This window comes from Numenius arquata, chromosome 10 (genome assembly GCF_964106895.1).
Source record: "Numenius arquata chromosome 10, bNumArq3.hap1.1, whole genome shotgun sequence".
Classification (NCBI taxonomy): domain Eukaryota; kingdom Metazoa; phylum Chordata; class Aves; order Charadriiformes; family Scolopacidae; genus Numenius; species Numenius arquata.
Genome location: NC_133585.1, coordinates 14,826,917 through 14,846,299, shown reverse-complemented (window position 1 = coordinate 14,846,299; position 19,383 = coordinate 14,826,917). Strand labels below are relative to the sequence as shown.

Genomic DNA, 19,383 nt, shown 5'->3' with positions numbered 1-19,383 from the left:
ATTTAGAAAAAAATATCGAGTGAATTACTTCATTCAACAAGGTTGGAGAAGTACTAATCTTTTCAACCTGCAAGAATCACCTTGTTAAAATAAATTTATAACGCCAAGTATGCTACCCAAAGGAACTGCAGTGTATAGTCTAAAAATGTAAGAATGTTTCCATATATTTTTGTTGTTTTCAAACCATATTGTGAAATTGATTGCATTAGGTTTTCAAAATATTGGTTAGTGTTTGGTGTTCCAAACCTGTTCAATACCTTCTCACTGAGTATCCTTGTTAAATGTCATGCACAAAATTGTGTGGTTTCTAAATATTTACAGAGACAGTATCTGAAATATTAGCCTGCAAAGATTGTACTACAGTGTTAGCTGTCAGTCTGTACTCTTTTTGAACTAGAGAGTGAATATCTTAAGCAATGTATTTGAATTTTTGGTATTTACTTGCTGTGCACAATGGGAGACAGCAGCTACATTCCTATTTCTCATTGAAGGACTTGAGATTAGAGTAACAGCCTGGGTGTTCTTAAAAGCATCTAAAAGACATATTAATTAAGCTATCTTTTTCTACTTTCATGGGAAAAAAATACTACCTAACTCCTCTCCCTTGATATTTAATGTGAAAACTGGACTTCCAACTAGTTTATGTTTTTCCTCATGATGGCTGTTGTGATTTCTGTGCTCAGGTAATTGATTGGTTAATGAACCCAACACCTTGCAGGTGTACAGTCCCATAGAAGTGCTGCATAATTCTCCCATCATGTGCTGCTACTTTGAACTGAGTTATTACAAAGCAGTGAAATCCTTTACAACCTCTGTAGGAAAATAATGATACTGTCTATTTAAATGTCTTAAAGCTGCATAATCCATAATTGTTCTCTTACTGTGTGATTTCAGTCAGTTTGTCTTAGCATACTTTAAAATGCATATCCTGCCTGTGAAGTGTTTGGCAAAAGTGTCTGTTTTGTTAAGGAATGGCACATGAAGTGAATGGTGGTTTCTGTCGGTTGTTCACAATAACTGTTCAGTAATGCACCTGCAGTCCTCTGTTGAAGATACGTTGTCTGGTGACATAGGTGTATTATTAACCACCTTCTCATTCCCTTTCCTTCCCCCCAAAATGTTTGACAGCAACTAATATAAATGTGGTTGTGATGTTGTTTAACTCAGAAATCCATTGTGAAAGGATCTAAACATTCCCCAGTGATGTTTACAGTGCAGATGTTGCAGCTGTGATTTTGGATATGAGAACCAGAAAGTGAAGCTAATGAGCAGCAACCTCTTGTGTTTCACAGGAGCTGCATCAGCAGAGAGCCAGGGAGAGCTTTGTAAAGTTTTGGACTTAGTCTGAAGTTTAAAACCTACATGCGTGAGCAGTTCCTGCTGCAGTCAATAGCTGTTGCATGCATTTGGATAGCTGGACTGTTTCTGAACTGATTTTGCCCCTTTAAATCCCTTGAGCCAAATCCGAACTTTGACTATGCTAATGCCAATTAAAAGTCAGCACTGCTGTGTGTGCTGGAGGCAGGTTGGATCACCTACATCCTGGGATAAATGAGCAGGGAGAACTCTCCTTAGGAAAAGTTGTCACTGTTTTCGTATAGCCCGCTATTTCAGATTTACAGTGAAAATGAGCTATATACAAATATTTTTAAGTTATCTATTAATTATAGGTTAAATGATAAAGGATTGTGCAGCTTTGGCAGTTTTTTACCCTAACAGTGCTAACTGTTTAAAATGGCTGTAGTTTTCTTAAAGACTTAATGCCCATAGGAAATTAAGAGCGGTGAGGAGATGTAGGGTTAAAAATAATATGGTTCCTTTTTCTCTAGCCCTGTCATAGTGGAAATCCCGCATTTTGGATCAATGCGAGGAAAAGAAAGAGAGCTAATTGTACTTCGAAGTGAAAATGGTGAAACGTGGAAGGAGCACCAGTATGACAGCAAACATGAAGACTTAACCGAAATACTCAATGGCATGGACGAAGGTAAACATTTTCTCAAAACTTTAGCAAGCCTTACCTTTGTGCAGACCTGCTAAGATGAGCAGACTAAAGCAACTTGAAGTAAATCAGCGCAGGGGATATCTGACTTCGGGGAATACAGTGTATGTTATGTATTAAACTAATGGAAAGAGTGTAAAGAGAAATTGTTCAGCAGTGGCCTGGAGACATCCTGAAATCAGTGGTAAGTTTTGGTCTGAAGTCTTGCCAAGTTTAAGGAAAATTGCACAGTTGCTTTACAGCACGAAGTTGAGAATAACATCCCAGCTGGAGGTAAGCCTGTTTCTGCTGCTCAGACAGGGCCACGTGAAGGTCATTCCAAACCAAGGGTGAAGTGTAAATATCAGTTATATTAGACTTTCCCACAAATGCAGACTTCAGCTCATAGGCCATTCCTCTTTGAAATGGTATTGTTAGAGATTGCCTGCCGCAGATACACAACCTGCCTTCCTGATGCCCATCTGGGAAGTCTGGCTCCCTTGTTTGGCTTGGACATTGCTGTTTATGTGAGAGTCCCTTAAGATGAGAGGACTCAGCTGTACATAGTTCGTAGAAGATGCTGTGACAGATGGTCCCTGCAGACACATCGCAGGCTAAGCCAGGCTGGGGCCGCAGTGAGCCCTTGGCACCACTGCTTCCTTTTCTTAGTGAGTATTTTTTTGTTACTTTTGCTGATAAACCATTGATCCAGCTCTTCGCACCTGAGTGTGAATGAAATTGCTTATGGCTTGGACTTTGGTTTTCTGTAAGGGTTTATCAACAGGATTTTCCCTGGATAACCTCCTACAGAAAGTCACTGTGACGGGGTACTAACTACAGAAAAGTTCTTTCGTTATCAGCAAAAGCATTTGAAGCAAATGATCAGGCTGTGGATGGCAGCTATGAGATCTGTCTGTGAGAAGGGTCTGCCTTTGATCTTGGCCTCTCCTTTTTTGAAGAGGGCAGCTTCAGCAAAAGGCATACTTTGAGAACATGGAAGGAGAGTAGTGCTATTGTGAGGGGCTCCCTGGACATCTGAGATTTAGCATTTTTCCTGATTTCCTGGTCATCTGGGAGTGGGAACAGCAGAATGGGTTTGGGTAGTATTTTCACTTCAAAGTACTTGAACTGCACATGAGCTTGTAAAAATACAGAATAATGGCAAAGATCTCGTTACATGTAATGATCTATTGTAGCTATTTATTTTGAAATAAATGTAATAGAACCAACCAAGCAGTAGGCAGAAACACTAGAAATGTTGGGTCAGCGGGTTTAGAAAAATACAATCGTCACAGAAGGCTACCTAAAAGCAGGGAAACAGGCAAAAGAGTGAGTATGGCTCAGGATAGTATTGCTTGGGGAAGAATTGATTCAGAATCCAAGGCAGTAGTTGCAGCCTTTCTGAAAGAAAAATCTCACCACCACCCCTTCCTTCTCTGCATACTAGCATGAGATAGGGAGTAATGATTTGGTATTTGGGTGGAGCATCGGTGTCTTGTCAGTGGTGAGGTGGTCAGAACTGACTGGCAGCTTGCTTATTTGCTTCATGTGTTTTCCAAACTGAGCTTAGTTCAATTTTGGAATAGGCAATCTGGGCATAAAAACACTGTTCTAAAGTGCTCCAACTTGCATCACTTATGAAGGAGCTCTCCAGAGGTGCCATATGGATAAATTCACATTTTACAGAGAAGAGAGCTCAATAAATAAAAACACTTTTGGAGAAGTGGGCATGAAGCCCTCAGTACTTACAGCCTAAAATAATAAGCCTCACAATTTGGAGCCAAACAACTGGAGTTGGAGTACAGCTTTCTGACCTGTTGAGGGTTTCAGGTGGCTCTTCCCTTCTGGGGGACTGTTGTTTGAGGTTAGCGGGTATACGTACAGCCAGTGAATCACAGAAAGTATGATGGATACTGGACTATTCCCTTAGAGTGAAAATATTTGACACCTTAAAAGCCAAGCCACAGAAATGCCATTTACCAATCCAGGCAATCACTTATGAGAGGGAAAGAAGAAAAAATACTGTAGACACACCCAGAGCAATGTGTTGATTATTTGTTCAGTTCATTTTAGGTTAATCCTTCTCTAGTTAGGGAAACAAAACAAAACCCCTGCATTAAAGTAGTATAAGGGCCTTGAGAAAATTCTACTTCAACTAAATGATACCTTTTCTGTGTAAAAGTTCTTCTAAGCAAAGACATAAAATTAAAAAATTGTAGAATTAAAAGATTTAAAAAAAAATATCCAAACCTTTACTGGTTTGTTACAAAATACCACAATTAGACTTGGCTCTGAAGCAATATCTTGCATCTGAGAAGCCATAACTTTGGAAGAAGTTTTATTCCAGTTATGAACTGTAGAGGCAGAAGCAATCTTTAATAGAAATAGAAAGCAGCCACATTGCCAGTCATTTCTAGAAGTTTAGTGTGTCTTTGCACAAAATTCATCTGCACAGTCATATCTGAATGCCATAACATGCTGCAGGATTGTCTGTTTTTCTGTTGAAAGCAGCTGGTCCATTTTGTGTTAGACCTGCTGTGATTCACTAGTTCTTTCCTATCTGTATAGTGAAAGGAGGGCAATCAGATTTTTATTCCCAGCTCCTTAATATACTGAATTTTTCAAGATGCAGTCTGCTTCTCTGTTTTGTTTTTCCTGTTCCGCTCTCCCATTTAGCTAGCGGGGATGAGAGCGAGGACATCTTTGCTCCTCGCCCTCCGTGGGGACTGCTGAAAACCTGCCTGTTCTTTACTGGAAGCAGCACCATCTGCTGGAAAACCTCGTCTCAGACTCAGAATAATCCAGAGCAGGAGGCAACCCTTCAGGGCACTGAACACAGGATTAAATAAGCAGAACTTTGCTTTTGTTATCATGAAAGAACAATGAACCATGATGTAAAGAGTCAGTTTTTACCTTGGTGCCATCAGATTTCTGCTTAAATAGATTTTATTCTAAAGATGGTGCTGTAATTCGGCAAATATAGGGCTGAGGGAATACAAGGAATTTGGCATTTTTAGGCAGAAGAGGAGTTTGGTTCCAAACACAAGAGTAGCATTTCACAGCTTTTGGCCATATTACATTTATTTAAACTTGAATCCATATTTTAATATTTTCTAAAATTATTTTTTTAGGAAGACTCTCTCTGTCTTGTAATTGGTAAATAGGCTACGTTTTCAGACAGGCTCCTTTTACCTCTCGCTTGTGTTTGCTTTTTAAATTCCTGCACCCTTCAGAGGTACCTGTAGACAAATCATGGGCATAAACGCACACACTGGGGCAGCTCATCTTTTGAAAGGCATTTGCAAACTAGTGAGTGAGACAAGAAATGCAAATATTTGTGGCCACAATATGCTTGCAGCTGCACAGTGTGGTTTCAGATGGGAAGCAGGAGTTTTTACATAACTACTTCTTTGAATCTACAGATGAAACCAGAGTGTGACCTTGTTTATGCTTGAAGTTTAAAATACCACCATAAATCACTCTGCAGTGATTTTGCCACATTTCCAAGAAAAGTTTTAAAACACATTGCTGTTAAATTTCATGTTGTGAATGGCAAGATAAGAGACTGTGCAAAAATAGACAAAAAAGCACATAAAGGACATTGCCTTCTTTGAGGATGAAACCTCCTTGTGGCACTGGGAGCATCTAGTTATGTACATGAATTACTGAAGCTGGGAGGGTGGGTCTAGTTATCAGCATTTTTAAGACAAGTCTTACTGCCCTCAGCTTCTTCTTGTCCCTTCCCATGTGCTCTTTCTGCCCCCATCCATCTCCTGTACTTTTGTGAGTGCTGCCTCCTGGGTGCCCCACTTTTAGTGCAATGATTTCTTAATGGGCACATCTCTGTACGAGGGGAAACTGGTATCCTATGGTCATCCCACCTTTCAGTCTCTGCACAGTGACAGTGTCAGCTCTACTCTAGCCTGTACTGCAGCAGGGTTGCAAAACTCAGAGAGCTGTTCAGTCTGCTAAGTACAGGTGAGATTTGCTTTTTCAGTGCCTGTAAAACTCCATTTTAAGGCCCTGGTAAGGGAAATCGGATACCAGGTCACACAAAGACACCTTGAAGCTCATGAAACAGCCAGGTGTTCTGTGACTTCTCTTGTTCCGTTCCCAGTCAGAAGAAACTTGCTCTGCATTACTATACCTGAAAGTGAAAAAGAAAGGTATTAGGCATGGGATTAATTTGATCCACAACTGCCTCTCACCTGACAAAACTGGTGTGATTGCTTTCCTTGACCTGAGCCACCTTTTATGAGGTCCCTCTCTGACCTTGGAGGATGTGGCTGGGTTTCTCTTCTCCTGTCCAGGAACTTTAACGCGATGCTCATGTGGCAGCATGGGCTAGAGGGTGGGGAGGAGTGATCGTCCTTTCCTCTCTCCTTTCCTTCTCTCCATCTCATCTCTTGTCCTTTACTCCCACCAGCCCTCTTAGGACAAGTGTACCGTACACTTGGGTGGCAGGGGAAGACATATATGCATAGAGTATTGCAATACCTTTCTCTTGACCTACTAAAACTTAATGGCAATAGGTGTTCTTTGGGCTGTTAGCACAAATCTGAGAGACAGTGACATTGGGACACTCTTCCCAATTCTGCCACTAACCTTTCTGCTTTGCCATCTCTATCTGTAAGATGAGGTGTATAGCATACTTCTCTGCGGTTAAAAAAAACGCCAAACACACAGAACCCAACCAACCAAACAAAAAATCCTTTGTGTTTTTTAACTGAAGCACATTGCATAGGAATGAAGCGTCAGCAACTGAGGAAAGTAGTAGTGATGATAGCTCTTCCTGTAAAACGCATGAGGTGTGTTCAGGAAACATGACCTCTCCCAGGACTAGTTTTCCTTGTTTCATTAATTCTGACATGCTAATGCTGCATTCCTCATGGCAGCCAGAGAGAGGTCGTTTGATTGCTCATCATCTTTTATTTTTTTTTCTGTTAGAAGGCAACTTCATATAGAGGCTTACATATGTATTATCCAAACATAATCTCCCTATATATAGTCCAACTCCCCTCCATTCCTGCCTGCTGTTCTGCCACTCTAATCTTTACATCTTCTTCCTCCTCTAAAGGAGAGCACCTGCCAGGCTCAAAGGATTTTGAAATGTTCTTATATAAACCACTAATTTTCTACTTCAGGAGAATTTTAATTATCCTTCATCTCTGTGAGCATTTTACAGTGGGTTTAGTCTCTAGCAACAAACAGGAGAATGCATAGGATTTACCAGTCAAGATTATACCTGCCTGGGAGTTTAAGAATCCAGTCTCCTGCACAAGCGTTGCTTCCAGAGACAGAATACCTAATTCATTAGAGGACTTCAGATACCAATCTCAGAGTCAAAGTAAATGGAAACTGGCATTATGATAAGGAATTAATCCGCTTCTGGTAGCTACGCATGATCCACAGCAACACTGTGCAATTAATCCAAATTACCTACTGAAAGTTTTAAAATGGAAAACTGACATTTAACCAAATTTATATTCTAATTCTTTTGGAGCTGTAATTGAGCTTACATGTTCAGAGGAGGAAAATGTCTCAGCCACATAAAGTAAAGAATTGTACAAGTGTCTTTTGTCTTAGTACCATTTCTGGTCCTCCTGCTTTCCCTTGATGCATCTGATAGAAATGTCATCTTTCAAGGAACAAACTTTCTTCTTTAGGAATGTGGTGCCTTTTTAAGGAGGCAAATAAGAGTGGAAACTTGTAGAGTGCTGGAATGAAACCCAGTTACGATAGCTAAAAAGGCCAAGTGCAAGAATTTCCAGGAAAAATGCCTGACAGTTGTGTAATTATCTCCATTTGTGATAGTGTTTATATCACAGGGATTTCATTAGTACATATGTATATACACAAACATGCATATAGTTGCATAATTAGTTATATTTGTGATATATCACAGAGTTTTCTTCAGTACATATATGTCTGTCATCTACTTAATTGATTAGTTAATATAGGTAGATACTCTATGCACCTTTCTGAGCCCTGGTGACCCTACAAGGTGGGAATGTGGCCGAGACCACTAATTGTTGATGATTTCCTTCTGTTCTGGTTATCTCTGATGATGTATTAAGTTTCTCTAGGAACTGAGGAGCACAATGCAGTTATTTTGGGGCAGATACCTGAATGGCTGAAAACCCGATGTGGGAAGGGATCCTTGCTATGGTTTCACTGGTAGTGCTGGCAGATGGAGCTATGTCATATCCACAATTTACTGGAGAGCTCAGTGTCTGGTCAGGATTGTATGGATGCCAGTCTGGGAGATAACTTTCTCAAGTACCTTAGCTAGGCAAATTCTGGATTGCACACTTGATGTGAAGTCGGATATTCATGAACTGACGGTGATTTCCTGTGGTTTTTCTGCATGTTGGAGCTATGTGAGGGAAGAGGCTGGAAATAAATGTCTTTTGAAGGTGTACACAGACAGATCAGTGCACTTGTGTACTTCCAGATATAGATGAGAGAGGAAAGAAGCTTGACCATCTCCTTCAGACTTCCTTGGACTCCCATGCCATGTGACAAACCTGCCATCCTACGGCAGCTGCTGCTCCAGAGACTGTCACACCCTAGTGCTTAGGTGTCCTAGAGATCTGTGTCTGGTGCTGTTAGCCCTCATTGTCAAGATTTATGGAAAAGTTCACAGAGCAACCCAAAACTTCATAATTAATAGCAACTAATATTTTTTTTTTCTTCTGTAGTAAATAAAAAAACCCCATCACTTCTTAAGCATTTTAAGGCATATCCAAAACCTCACACTCATAGGTGTGTCTGGTATGAATCTGGGCAGGTAATGAGGGAATGTTTTAACTGTTTTCTCCCACCAGAGCTGGACAGCATTGAGGAGCTAGAGAAAAAGCGTATCTGCAGGATTGTCACAAAGGATTTCCCTCAGTACTTTGCGGTGGTTTCGAGAATCAAGCAGGAGAGTAACCAAATCGGCCCGGAGGGCGGGGTGCTGAGCAGCACGACGGTGCCGCGCGTCCAGGCGTCCTTCCCCGAGGGTGCTCTAACCAAAAGAATCCGCGTGGGGCTCCAGGTAAAGCTGCCCTTGTGTTCATATCTGCAACGTCTACAAACGCATTGTTGGTCCTAATGCATGAGGCCTGCAGTTGAGGAGCCTGCTGCTCCGTAGTAGTGGGTTGCAAGGTGGGTAGTATTCACATCTGAGACCTGCGCTGGCACGTGGCTGGCTGGGCACACTCTCTGCCTCTCAGCGCACCTCTGGTATGAGTGATTCACAGGTCTCCTCCCCATGGCAAAAGCCCAGCTCCCCTTTTATCGTCACCTCGAATATTGCTTAGCATCTGAAGAATAGAGAGAAAAAGCAAAGGCCTGGAACCACCACAGCGTCAGTGATATTGTCTGCCATCTTCCCGAGGGCTGTGGCTGCCAGCAGCTATGAGCTGCACAGCCACTGTGCAGTCCCAGCCTCCTGTGGCCAAGTAGCAGCTTGTGATTGGTGTTACTGGGCTGCCCTTTGCCTAGGAATGTGTTTGGTAAGGAGTTTATGCAGCTGTTTGCCAGCTGCTTCTGGGTTAAAGACCTCCCATATATACATCTGCTGTAGCTTAGGACATTCACCATTGGTGTTTCCAGCAATGGATAGACTCTGGGAAGAGCTAATAGCTTAAACTCTCCTTAAACAAGCTGCACAGAAAGTGCAGAAATATTCCGTAGGAGGGATCTTTTTCTTTGAGTTCTGTTAATTATCACTTAAAATTACTTAGTAACCTGACAAGTCTGATGGGTTCATGAAATAAGGATGCTGTTTTGGATTCCAGTGCTTGGAATTCACACTGGAACATTTTTCATCTGTTAATGGTATTTCACATCTAAAGGTGATTAATCTTGAGAAAATGGAAGCTCTGCTGTTACGGTTATAGAGCTGCCTTTCCAGAGCTCTCTAGTGTGAAGGAGGCACGTTTCCATATGCAGTGTTGTCACTGCTGAGATTGCAATGTAGCTATCATATTCTATGCTTATCAATACATTGTGCAGTTTGAATAATGCAGCACGTCACTGGTCAGCCTGATTGAAGCAGACTTGAAAGATTTAAAAAAAAAAAAAAAAAAGGCAAATGCATGAAAAAACCCAAGTTTCCCATAAGATGCCTGTCACTTTTGAATTCAGGTCCTACCTGACAGAAACTACAAAAATTCTGTAGCATTTCTTCCTTTATTGGCTATTTTTCCTTTCTTCCCATATATAAAGTTAGGAAACCTTTTAAGGTACAAAACAGAGGTAGAAAGTCTGAAATTTACTTATAGTTCTGATATAGCTTAATGCATTCGCTATGAATTTGACCCAAACCAGTATTTTTTTTCCTAATAAACGAGAGTGGAGTAGCATAGGAAGCACTGAGGACAGAGGTAAGTTGGAGTACGCAGTGTTCCTCAGGAGCATGGATTTATGTTTGGCAGAGATGTGAGAATTGCTCAGCGTCTCCGAGACAGAGTGTCTAGTCCTCGCTTCTCAAGAATCTGCTAGCAAAATAGACCTCTTTTTACATTTTGAAATTGTATTTAATATCACCCATCCTGTAAATTAAAAACAAAACGAAACATGCTCTGAAAATCTCTTAGCAAACACTGCAGACAACCTTCTGAGATTTATATTTTTGCTCTAAAAGTCAGCTATGGGTTGTTGAGAAAAATACTAAGAATGGATTGTACTAATAATCACCTTTGAGAGCTATAGGAGAAGGCTGCTGGGAAAAAAAAAAGAAATAAAATCCTACAGAAAATAAAGGAAAATTGAGTTATCTTTTGGAAAACAGTTTGGCATATCTACAACCAATTTGTAGTTCTCGTTTAAATACTTTCCCTGTGTTGACAGGCTCAACCGGTTCCAGAGGAGATTGTCAAAAAAATCCTTGGAAACAAAGCAACTTTCAGTCCCATTGTCACTGTGGAGCCAAGAAGAAGAAAATTTCATAAGCCAATAACCATGACAATTCCTGTGCCGCCTCCGTCAGGAGAAGGTGTAACCAATGGGTACAAAGGAGACACGACGCCCAGCCTTCGACTTCTATGTAGCATTACAGGTTAGAGAAAATCATGCTCTTTGCAAAGGTTTCTGTGACAGCACTGTCTCTGTGCTCACTCTCATAACTGTACAACTCGTGCTTTCCAGTAAGGGAACACTGGTGTGCTCGGCCCAGTAGAGTTCAGATCAGTTCTTCTGAGCAAAGCCAGCTGAGGTCATTTGAAAGGCTCCCACTGGTTCCCTGGGCCTTGAATCTGGTCTCATGCCATTGTAAAAGAACTCTGCCAACATATATTAAATGTTATTTTATATTTAGCCAGTACAAAGAATTTCAGCCTTGGCTATTAAACGTGGTTGTCAGTAGTTTGCAAAAATAATTGTGTCCTAGCGGATATCAAGGCAGGGTTTTCTGTTGACTTGTGGGTATGTACTTTGCTTACATCAGCATCATTTTCTGGTGTGTAACATGTGACGTAGTATATAACGCATATCTCAGCTGCCGGAGAACATTATTGTGTAGGCTCTCCTTTTATGTGTGAAGCAAAATAACTTAAGATAGATATATTCTTATGTAGTCTGTATATGCTTGGTTTTTGAAAGAAAATCCCCATGGTTTATCTTTACGTAGGAGGCACCTCACCTGCGCAGTGGGAGGATATCACAGGCACCACTCCACTGACGTTCTCAAATGACTGTGTCTCGTTCACAACCAATGTTTCAGCCAGGTATGGTGACACAGCTTGCCAAAGGCACCCAGGGAGTAGTTTTGCTTAACAAAGTGCATAGTTGTGGGATTGTTTTTTGGCTTTCTGTAAGTCTTTTGCAAGACTGCTGAAGCAGTAATGGACCAGATGCTTCTTTGTCACTATGTATCAGCATCCCACACATCCGGGGTTGCACATGGAGCTTTGTCCTGGCCTTTTTTACTGCGGTGATGTCTCCTGGCAATCACACATGCTGTTTCTCTAAAGGCTGCAGTACTACACAGGGGTTTGGTTTTCTGCAAACAGCAACAGAAAGGGAAAATTTAAAATGCTTATTTAATAAAAAAAAAAGGAGAGATTCGTAAAAACATATTTGTTTAAAAAGTTAGAGACATTCAGTTTCTAGGTGCGAGATTTTTAGTTCAAAATTACACAGAGTTACATTCCCAAAAATATTATTTGCCAAAAAAAATCACACTCTGAAATTAATTTTGATGGATTTAGTGGACTTAGATACTGATATGAGACATTCAACAGGATCTGTACAAATCATACATCCTAGTAGAAAAAATTCATGGTATGCCAGGTAAAGAGTTTATCACTCAGTACGTAACATTTACACCTATAAAAAGCTTTATAAAGAGAGAGAATTGCTGAAAAAGCCAAATAGATCAGGGCTGAAATATTGTGGGAAAAAAGACTCGTAAAACCCACAAGTTAAAGTATTTATAACTTGTATCAAAATTATTGTTAACCTCTTAATCATAAAATGATAAAATAACAGTATAACATCTGTCTCTTTGGGAAACTTCACTTTGGGCATACTAGGTTTCAATCTGTATGGGAGATGTGATTTTGCTGTATATATGTGTTATCAAGGAGGTTGTTTTAGCAAATCAGATGTACAGTGAAGCATCAGCATATTACAATATACATGGTGTATGGTCACAAGAAATAAAGTTTCCCCATTCTGGTTTCAAATGAGGCTTAAAATAGACAGTTTTATGAGATACCAGTGTGAGAAGGGTCAAATGAGCATATCAACATTTCACTGCCCATTTTTGGATAGTTAAAGAACCACTGAAAGTAGAAGAATTACAGCTTTGGGAAGTCAGCAAGGACAATATGCGTGCAAAATGGCTAAGGATCACGGGACATGGTTTCTCTTTAAAGGCTTAAACAATGTTTGAGCATAATGAAAAGTTGATTTAATGGTTTGCTTTTTCACACAGATTTTGGCTCGCAGACTGCCATCAAGTACTAGAGACTGTTGGGCTGGCAACACAGCTTTATAGAGAATTAATATGCGTTCCTTATATGGCAAAGTTTGTGATATTTGCCAAAATGAATGACCCTGTGGAATCCAATTTGCGTTGCTTCTGCATGACTGATGACAAAGTGGACAAAACTTTGGAGCAACAAGAGAACTTTGAAGAAGTTGCAAGAAGCAAAGATATTGAGGTATATTTCTTACTCACAGCCAGCTTCCTCCTTGTAAATGGACAATGTGTTATCCAAGTAGTCTTACAAAAGCTGCTATAAACCCAGTTAAATAGAGGTTCACAGCAAGGCTGTGTCAAAAAATTTCTTGAAAGGAAGACAAAAAAGGACAAGGCGAGGGGACCATGAGGACCTGACTCCAAATGGATGCCCCAGACAAGTCTGCAGTGGGTTTTGCATGCACTGCTGTGGACTAGCCCTGGTTGGGCTTTGCTGGAATTTCTTCTCACTGGCCCCATAGACACACAGTCCTGAGTAGGGCTGGTTTGTGGTGAATATGTAGTCACCAACCCACAGTTTCTTGAAGGAAATCTACACGGTCTTACACCAGAAAAGCCACTCATGTAGCTCAGTTTCCTGAACTGCCTGCCCTCATAATACCTTGCAATAATGCACAGTGACGTTCTTATTTGTTGTTGAATTTTATCTGAGCGGGGACTTGTGCTAAATTCAGGAACTATGATGGGGGAAATCATGATATACTTATGTGCATGGATCTACTATGAAAAGAGGTTTTATTGACTTTTATTTTTGCTTTGATAGGTTCTGGAAGGAAAACCTATTTATGTTGATTGCTATGGAAATCTGGCCCCTTTGACTAAAGGAGGACAGCAGCTTGTTTTCAATTTTTATGCTTTCAAAGAAAATAGACTGCCATTCTCTATCAAGGTAAAAGGAAAACAAGCCAAATATTTCTGCTGATGTTTGGGATTCTTTTTTTCCCCCTATGATAACGCTTTTTCAGCCCAGTAGGACTAACTTGCCTCGAGGTTGTAGGTGTCATTGTTTAATATGCGAAAAACATGGAGAGGGTACTTTGCATGAAGAGCCACAAAAGAGCTGCTGGCAGAGCTGGGACCAGAATACCCATGATGTGGATTCACAACCTTTTATTAAAACCATATCTCAAGTTAGACCTCAAGAATACTTCCAGTAAATCACTATTTCCCAGGGACTAATCAACAGAGCTGCATTCAAAAACATACTGTACAGCAGAACAGCCTTCAAAAAAATGTGCAGAGACTGTTCATCTCTAAATTACCATGAATGGATGCTCACTTTCCTTTTCTTAACCTTATCATAGCTGCCATGCAAAAGAAGTTTTAAAGTATTTTGGTGAGCACAAGTGCAAAATGTGGCAGAAAAAAAAAACAAAGGTGAGCAGAAAAATTCTCTCAGTATTGTCCCGATATAAAACTGGTTGGATTCATTCAACATCTCGTCTTGCGTGGATTTATCATCAGAGCACTTCAGGCTGATCTCACTCTTTCATGTTATCACCTTTTCTCCTTCAGCACCTCAGGCTGAGCTCCAGCTCAGTGACATTGGTCTTTATACATTAGATAGCTTCTTCTTGTGGAAAGAAACTCTGAGGAACTCTCCAGAAACATCCTCTAGGTATCTGAATTACTACAGATTGCTACACTGTACTACAATTTCTTTTCTAGGTAAGAGACACCAGCCAGGAACCTTGTGGTCGACTATCATTTTTGAAAGAACCAAAGACTACAAAAGGACTGCCACAAACAGCTGTTTGTAACTTGAATATCACTCTGCCAGCACACAAAAAGGTATTTGTTAGGAAAAATAAACATTTTCCTGAGGGTTGGTTTGGTTTTATTTTTGCTCCTTTAGTTTTTGTCTTTTTTTTTTTTCCTGCTAGCGATAAAGAAACCCCATGAAATGCCAGTAATGAGAATGCTTTGGAATATGATAAAGGCTTTTTAAATTTGTTTTATTGGTTTCCTGTATGTAGAACGCTTTTAAAGTCTCTTGTTACTGTGGTGTCAAGTTCCTATAATTTTTATGATTCTGTTTACAGCTCATGCTTCAGCCTGCAAATCATAGGTTTATGCTTTCAGTGATGTCACGTGTTGATTTGCATTGGATGTGAGATTATTTTTTTTTCTTTTGTGTTGACATTTTGGATTTGCTTTGCCTTATAAATCAGCTTGCATTTTGTGCTCCCAATTTGGTCCTTTTCATATCCTGATATTCTTTTCCCTGCTGTCCATTATAATATTCCTTGTCTCTGCAATGCATCTTGGGACCAAAAGGAAACAGAGTCAGATCAAGATGATGAGGTAATATAAACACTGTCTTCTGTTTTTATTTCCTTCAGATTTAGTGAAGAAAAGTAATATGTTATAGAAAACCAAACATTTTTAACTATGGCATTGAAATGATACCCACAGAATAACCATATCCTCAACATCTGATAGTCTGTTGCAAAACAGCAGAAGTGCACAAATGTGGAAAAACATTATATATTATGAAATTAAACCAAGCACCACTGAATAATAGCAGTCTAAAATTTAACTAATTTTCTTCTGAAAAAGGATATAATTATAAAATTCAGATCAAGTCCATTTTTGGCAAAATCAAGAAGAATTTAGTGGATATGATTTTGCCTCTTGGAGTGGCACTGCCAGCGCTTTGGTAACTCGTATTTCTGTGAGGGAAAGAAGTATTGGTGAGGCCACAATAGCGGCCTATAATATTTTACTCCTGAAAATAAACTGGATTCTTTTGAAAAAACGAAATAGCCAAGAGCAATTTTTAAATATTGTGGACAAACCTATTTTCAAATAAAGCTCAGATATTTGCAGGTTAAAAATCCACAGTTTGCCAGACACTGCAACATTAGATTGTCAGGAAACTGAGTGGGTTTCACTCATTACAGATAGTAATAAATGAGATCCCCTTATAAAACAAACTATGTAGATGTATCCCTTTTATGTAGCAGCAAAGTTTTCTTCTCTTCCTGGTGGCAAATAAATAACAGTAGCCGCCTGCTGATTAAAATAATAATAAAAAAGAAAACAACCAAAACACTCCTTACATGTTAAAAAACAGTAACAGCAACTGCATCACTTTGTCTCCACAGGATTTGTTCCCAGTGAGCTATTATATAGCTATAACAATAGTTTTTTTCTAAACAAACCATATTTTTAGCCACATAATCAAGTGAGCTGATCTTTGAAGGACCTTTAAAATTAATACATCACAGTAGTAGCTATGCCACTGAATGCAGCTATTTCTGATGCAATTTATTAGTTAGCAATAGTAGTCTGCTTTCTAATCTGCATCTTTGCATTTTGTGCCTATTAAAAAAATCCCCTCCCATGCCTTTTTTGTCCTTAATGTATTCACTTTAAAGCCAGTGTACATTGTGGTGTATGTGCTTTCAGGACAAATTAATTTGGGGAGAAATATTTGGTCGGTCTAAGTTGTACTCTTATGAATGTTTTATGTCTGTATCTGTAGTCTTTTGTGTTGATCTCCTGTTTCTAGCCAAAGGTGGTTTATTTTACAGAGAATGAATAATATACCATTTCTAGTAGTGTGAAGCAGTTTATTCAGTGATAATGGGATAAAATAGTATTGAGATACATTAAGGCAGGATCATGAGCTACATCTGCTACCTAAGCTCTTCCACCTCATAAGTAGAGACATTGTGAGCAGGAATGAACCCATGGGGTCATCGCTTAGGGTTGCGGTCCCTGCCCTGCTTGCTCCAGAAGGGTAGTCATTCACAGCAGGTTTCTGTGCCACCTCCGATAGCCCCGCTCCCTGCTCCACAGTGCCTGACACTCATTACATGACAGACAGGAATGGAGACCGGCTCCGTCCATTCCCTGCCCGCTTGCCCAAATTTGGCTTCAGCATGCCTTCCTGAAGCTGAACGGAAACTTCCGTTCTGCCTTGTGGGGACGTGTACCGCAAAACGCGGCCCATCATGCTGAGGTTTGATGATTGCTCTGTTCGAATGGGGGACAGCGATACTAAAGGCACTAAACACTATTATGTTTTGTTGCAGACGGAGAAAGCTGACCGGCGCCAGAACTTTGTCTCCCTTGCTTTACGTAAGCGCTACAGCTATCTGACTGAGCCTGGAATGAGTGAGTTGCTCTTACCAAAGTACTAAACCATATATACATGATTTTTCATAAGAAGAGACATTTTTTCTATAAACGTTGTATTTGGTGTCAGTTTGGGAAAAAAGAAAAATGAGAAAAAAACACCTATCTAAAACAAAACTCTTGGATGGTCTGTGAACTCTTGTGTTGTGAGAGCTTGAAGAAAAGAATCCTGACTGGCAAATGATGTATGTTAGTCAAGCAAAAATATAGTAATTTTTAAAAATGCCATGTAGCTCCAGAGGAGTAGGATTGGACATTGCTTTCAAAAAGAGTCTGTTCCTCTTCCCTTTGAAAGATTAGAGAGAGCTGCTGAAGAAGGGTGTGATATGCAAAAGTTCAGCAAGGCTGGAGAATGCCATTCAGATAAGCGCTTAAATGTTTAGATGCTTAGCTAAAATGGACTCTCTTATATTTTATATTTTCCCTCTTCTTTCTCCTCCCCTTCCCTTTCTCCTCTGTTCCCTGCAGATGCTTTTTATTCCCTGGCACCGCCCGTTGCTTCCTCTTAAACTTATGTTCCCCTTGACCAGACCTGTGCCATTCCTTTCCTTCCCTGTTAAATACAATAATGTATTTGACTTTTCTTCCCTCACCTTTCCTGTCTGAGGTTGGCTGCTATTGTTCCCCATTCCCAGGCTTTTTCTTGCCTTTTTTTCCCTCGTGACTTCTCAGTTGCTACCCTGCAACAGACCCTTTGATATAATTCCATAAAATCCGTAGACAAACTTCATCGGGTCTTGGGAGTTCCCACTGGATGACTGCTGTTTAATTATCCTATAAGATCTGTGGCTTCTTTGGATCAGATGTGCTCCAGAATATATTACACTTCCCAGGCCTGGAAGAAGACTTCAAGCATATAACATCTGAAGAAGCTATCAGATCTGCTGAGACATCTTGATGGACTGTTAAGGTATCGTCAAAGGCTTGATGGGAACTGAGAGAGGAAAAGGAAGTTGCTTGAAAGGAGTTTGATGGCTGTGTGTGTTGCTTACAATTAGTTTTTCAGGCCTCATTGGGGAAAATAAATATTAAAAAAAGTGGTCTTGTTTATTCACCAAAGGTCCATTAAGTCTTATTTGCAAAAAGTTGGAGGAGAAAAAACCTGGTTTAGGTTGAGGTGTACTCAAAACAAATATGGATTAACACAGTAGAAGTTCCTGACCATTTTTTAACTCTTCAGTCCCTTTTGACAGTGGTTACTACTTAAGGCTGTGAGCTACCCAAAAAGGGTATGCAAAAATTACTGTATTTGCCAGGCAAGATCCTAGATAGTGGTTTGGCCGTCAGACTGAGTACCACCTCCTGTGCACACGTAGCGTGTAGTCAGCAGCTGTCACTACCACCTGCACCGTGCTGGTGCGAAGGGAAGATGTGGAAGACTTGGAGGTGCAGCTCTTCCAGAGAGCACACACTGCCTAACACAGAGCCAGGACTGCTGCTGTGGCTGCTTTACACTGCAGGGTGTTTGCTCCAGTAACTGGATACGAGTGATGAACCTCTCCTGATTTCCAGTGAATTTGATGGCACAGCTCCCGCAGTTTTGGTAGTAGCAGGCGTTGTTCTACTTGCACAAGCTCATGTGTGTGTGCACGTGCACACATACAGATGGTTTTCCTCTGCACCTCTGGCACTGCCAGTGCAGAAGAGAGCGAGGCAGGTGGCATCGTCCACTGTCTCCCTGTCTTTACCCCCGCTCAGGAAAAGGGGACCAAAGGGCCCATCTGTTCTTCCCAGCTGTGAAGTCACCACAGAAGAGGAGTGCTGCGGTGGTTAAACCTGCTCAGTCCTGGCTGCTTCTTGCAGCTGAAGAGGAGCAGGGCTGAGCTTGGGGCCACTTGTGTAGGTTCACTCAGTGCTTTCAATTACCAGCTGCAAGAAGTGTAGTTTGGTGCACAGAAGGTAGTAACTAACATCTGTTTTCTCATAAAATCTTGGGTGCAGAGTGATGGAAACTGTTAAGGCCGAAAGTGTCCAGGAGCCAAAAAAGGCTGTTATAAAAAACCACTCATTAGAATATTATCCCACTCTAAAGCCTTGCATGGTTGTGGGGATTTTTTTGCTATTTCAAAATAGTAAAATTGCCCAGTTTCCTGCTGTTTGAGTTATGTCATAGCTGCACATGCTGGTAAATTACTCAATTTTATTTGTACTGGTTCTTCTTCTCAACTGCAATAAGGAGCACAAAAAAAGCATCTTAAACTTGTCTGAATCCATGATTTAACAGGAGAAAGAGCAGTTAAGGGTGAGCCTGTTGGTTCGATTGCCTCACTAGCCAGTTGTGATAGACTGC

The 19,383-nt window shown here is 40.5% G+C and overlaps 1 protein-coding gene across 1 annotated transcript in view; it reads left to right on the top strand.

Annotated features, from left to right (window-relative positions):
• The window catches only part of ANK3 (ankyrin 3), a 215,328-nt gene that overhangs the window by 156,638 nt on the left and 39,307 nt on the right, over window positions 1–19,383 (top strand). The window contains exons 28-36 of the mRNA XM_074155343.1: window positions 1,830–1,984; window positions 8,806–9,017; window positions 10,817–11,024; window positions 11,595–11,691; window positions 12,903–13,131; window positions 13,714–13,839; window positions 14,619–14,741; window positions 15,228–15,254; window positions 16,991–17,072. Coding sequence (XP_074011444.1) covers window positions 1,830–1,984; window positions 8,806–9,017; window positions 10,817–11,024; window positions 11,595–11,691; window positions 12,903–13,131; window positions 13,714–13,839; window positions 14,619–14,741; window positions 15,228–15,254; window positions 16,991–17,072 — 1,259 coding nt within the window. The remainder of the gene's footprint in view (window positions 1–1,829; window positions 1,985–8,805; window positions 9,018–10,816; window positions 11,025–11,594; window positions 11,692–12,902; window positions 13,132–13,713; window positions 13,840–14,618; window positions 14,742–15,227; window positions 15,255–16,990; window positions 17,073–19,383) is intronic.